General features: G+C 42.1%; 1 protein-coding gene across 1 annotated transcript in view; it reads right to left on the bottom strand.

The window, feature by feature from the left end:
* Positions 1-2,638, bottom strand: part of LOC101859682 (inverted formin-2) — a gene marked incomplete in the record, with an annotated part of 36,035 nt that extends 33,397 nt beyond the window's left edge. Inside the window, 2 exon segments of the mRNA XM_035973386.1 lie at positions 117-643; positions 2,349-2,638. Of these exon segments, the coding sequence (XP_035829279.1) occupies positions 117-443 (327 nt within the window).
* Between the last annotated feature and the right edge of the window lie 149 nt (positions 2,639-2,787).

A 2,787-nucleotide genomic window follows, 5' to 3' on the forward strand; every position in this document is an offset into this window, starting at 1 on the left:
ACACACTCATACACACACACAAACACACACGCACACACACACACAAACAAACACAAACACACACACACATACACACACACATAAATAAATAAATCCAGCAAATCAACAACGCTCACCTGAAACAGAAGTCCCAGGCCATCGAACTCCAAGAATGACCTCATCCAGTCCTGATCGTTGCATTTGATGGCCTTTCTCAACTGAGACAGTGTCTGGACGGTGGGGTTACGCAACCAGAAGATAAAGTTAAGGGATTCGGGATCGAATCCCTGCTTTTCCCCACCTTCTTCGCCAGCATCTTCATCCGAGGAAAAAGTCAGGCCAAGTACAAAGGCGTCAGAGCGCGCCCTTTTCGCGACCCGGCGCCCTTTCTTTTTGGCGGCAAAACGAGAGACAGTCTTGGTGTCCTTCTCTCCGCCACCGTTCATGGTGGCTTTGAGGCTCATGGCGCTGCTGTGTAGAGAGACCTAGCACCCAGTTTGTTGCGTGTGTTTGTGTGCGAGTAGAAAGGTGAAGGTGGAAACATACGACGAAATTCTGTCACAGAAGTTTGATGCCTTCGTTGGTAGATTTTTCCTAGCCTTTCTGACAAAGAAATTGTGATGACTTCGTGGGTAGATCTTTTCAAAGCCTAGCGAATTTCCTTCTGGGGAAAAAGAAATACGATTTACATGTAGTTACATATATTTATAAGTTTTAGTAAGAGTTTTACGGCAATTTCGACACAATTTGGTCATACAAGTGCCAACGATAAGAAGCGTTGCGTGAGAGTAATATACAAAGGAAAGATGGAGGATAGATGAAAACCATTTATTTTGTTTGTTAAGGAGCATAAGGAGCAAACCACACCAGGTCACCTGTCGATCACCCACCCGTATTCAGATGAACGTTGGCCATGCAGATCGAACAAAAAAAATTGAAACACCTTGCTATAAGAAAACGAAAAAAGAAAAAAATGTGAAAGAGAGTGACAGACGAAGAAACACCAACTAGTCAGGACAGTATAAGTCAAAAGAGAAACAGTTTCCCTGGCGAAACTATAGACACTGAGACACAGACACGTACGTGATAAATGGGCATGTGAGCGGTCAGGCGCAGGGACGGGCCGGTAAAAAGACAAGATTTTAACAAAGATTTTCCCCCAAGGCATCGATTTGTAGAGTCAGATTTCTTTCAAGTTGTGGCTATCCCGTACATTACCATAACAAAACTCATCGATTTCTGAACAACGCTACGGAAAACGCTCCTATCATTTATTTTGGTTTTTAGTAAGGGTAAGAATTGTACGGCACTTGCAACACAAAAATCTAATAAAAGCCGAAGATTACTAGAAAGTAACATACAACAAAAAGATGGAAGAAAGAAAAGGGAGAAACGTATTTGATAGGAAAGAAGGGAGCAAACCACACAAGAGCACCTACTAACCTTCTACTCTCTTGTCGAACAGATTCCGGGTGATAATAATGATATGGCACTTATAACATTGAACGATCGGACAAGCCACACAAGTCTTACAATGACACGAGAGCCAGACTATCCGGGCTCTCTTTTCACACCTTTCACGGTTCCCTCATCAATGTGTATGTATTATATATATATAGCCTGTACAACGCTATACATAACCTGATCGACAAGGAACTCAGGAATAGATCAACAAGGAAGTGAAACGCTGAGAAATTCCAGTACTAGACAACATAAAGAGGTCCGTAAACAAACAAAATCAGCCTTTTTAGCACATGCCACGACTGACGAATATCGAGAACTGCGTTTTGAACAAATATTTCTCCAAAAGGGGGGATTCACAAGCCATAAAAATGAATCCTAGGCTTAAAATATAATTACTAAGCTTCGAACATAGCGCAAAAGTTGAAAAGACGTTTGCGTTTCAGACCAGGAAGAAAATAGGTGTTGGAGAAGTAAACTCGACCTTTCATACACGACAAAATCAAGGGAGTAGAAAATCAATATATGGTTCCAGCATATTATTATTTTGTCCGGATATCTTTAACCCATTTGACCACCGAGTATTCCGTTTACAAAGAAATAAAAGACAAACCTGTCTCACGATTAGTTTTAGTAAGCCTTGTACGACACTTGCAACACAATAAGGCCGTATTATAAGTGCCGAAGATTAGAGGTTCTACAAGAAAGTAGCAAACATTAAAAAGAAAGAGGAGATATAAGGACGATAGAATAAGTTTGATAGAAAAGAAGGACCAAACCACACCAGAGCACCCACCAACCACTCGCCATTACGCCCCGTTGTGTAGATGGAACTAAACCCGTCTCCCCCGCCCCTGAAGAGAAATTCGTCTGAATGATAAGCTTGTAAGTGTATGAGTTTTACAAACATATGAACACCAAAACGTTGTTTAAGAGGCAGGTTGTAAGGTCCTTGGAGGCAGGACTTCCGAATTCAACGTCCGTCTCAGATAATACCAAACCAGATAAGCTGAGAGCCTTGAAAACATCACAAAACGCACCGAGTTTAAAAAAAACGCCCAATCTGGGATTCGAACCAAGAAGATCCGCTCTGTAGTATAGCAAGATACTAACTGAGCAAATGAAACACGCCCGTCCGAATAATATACGCTCACAAAACTAAACGATAACATAGAACACTCTCTTTTTTCTCATGCTCTTCTTGTTCTGCTTCTCGTTTACCCCAGAAAAAAAATTGACTCTCCCCAAAACCCCCAGCCAAATTTCCTACCCAAGCAGTGGAGCCACCAAAGCAGCGTACTCTCTCATTGGCTGTCTCTGGCAGAAAATATAACGGGCCGGGGGAGA

Source organism: Aplysia californica, unplaced genomic scaffold (assembly GCF_000002075.1).
Source record: "Aplysia californica isolate F4 #8 unplaced genomic scaffold, AplCal3.0 scaffold01187, whole genome shotgun sequence".
In the NCBI taxonomy this organism is placed as follows: Eukaryota; Metazoa; Mollusca; class Gastropoda; order Aplysiida; family Aplysiidae; genus Aplysia; species Aplysia californica.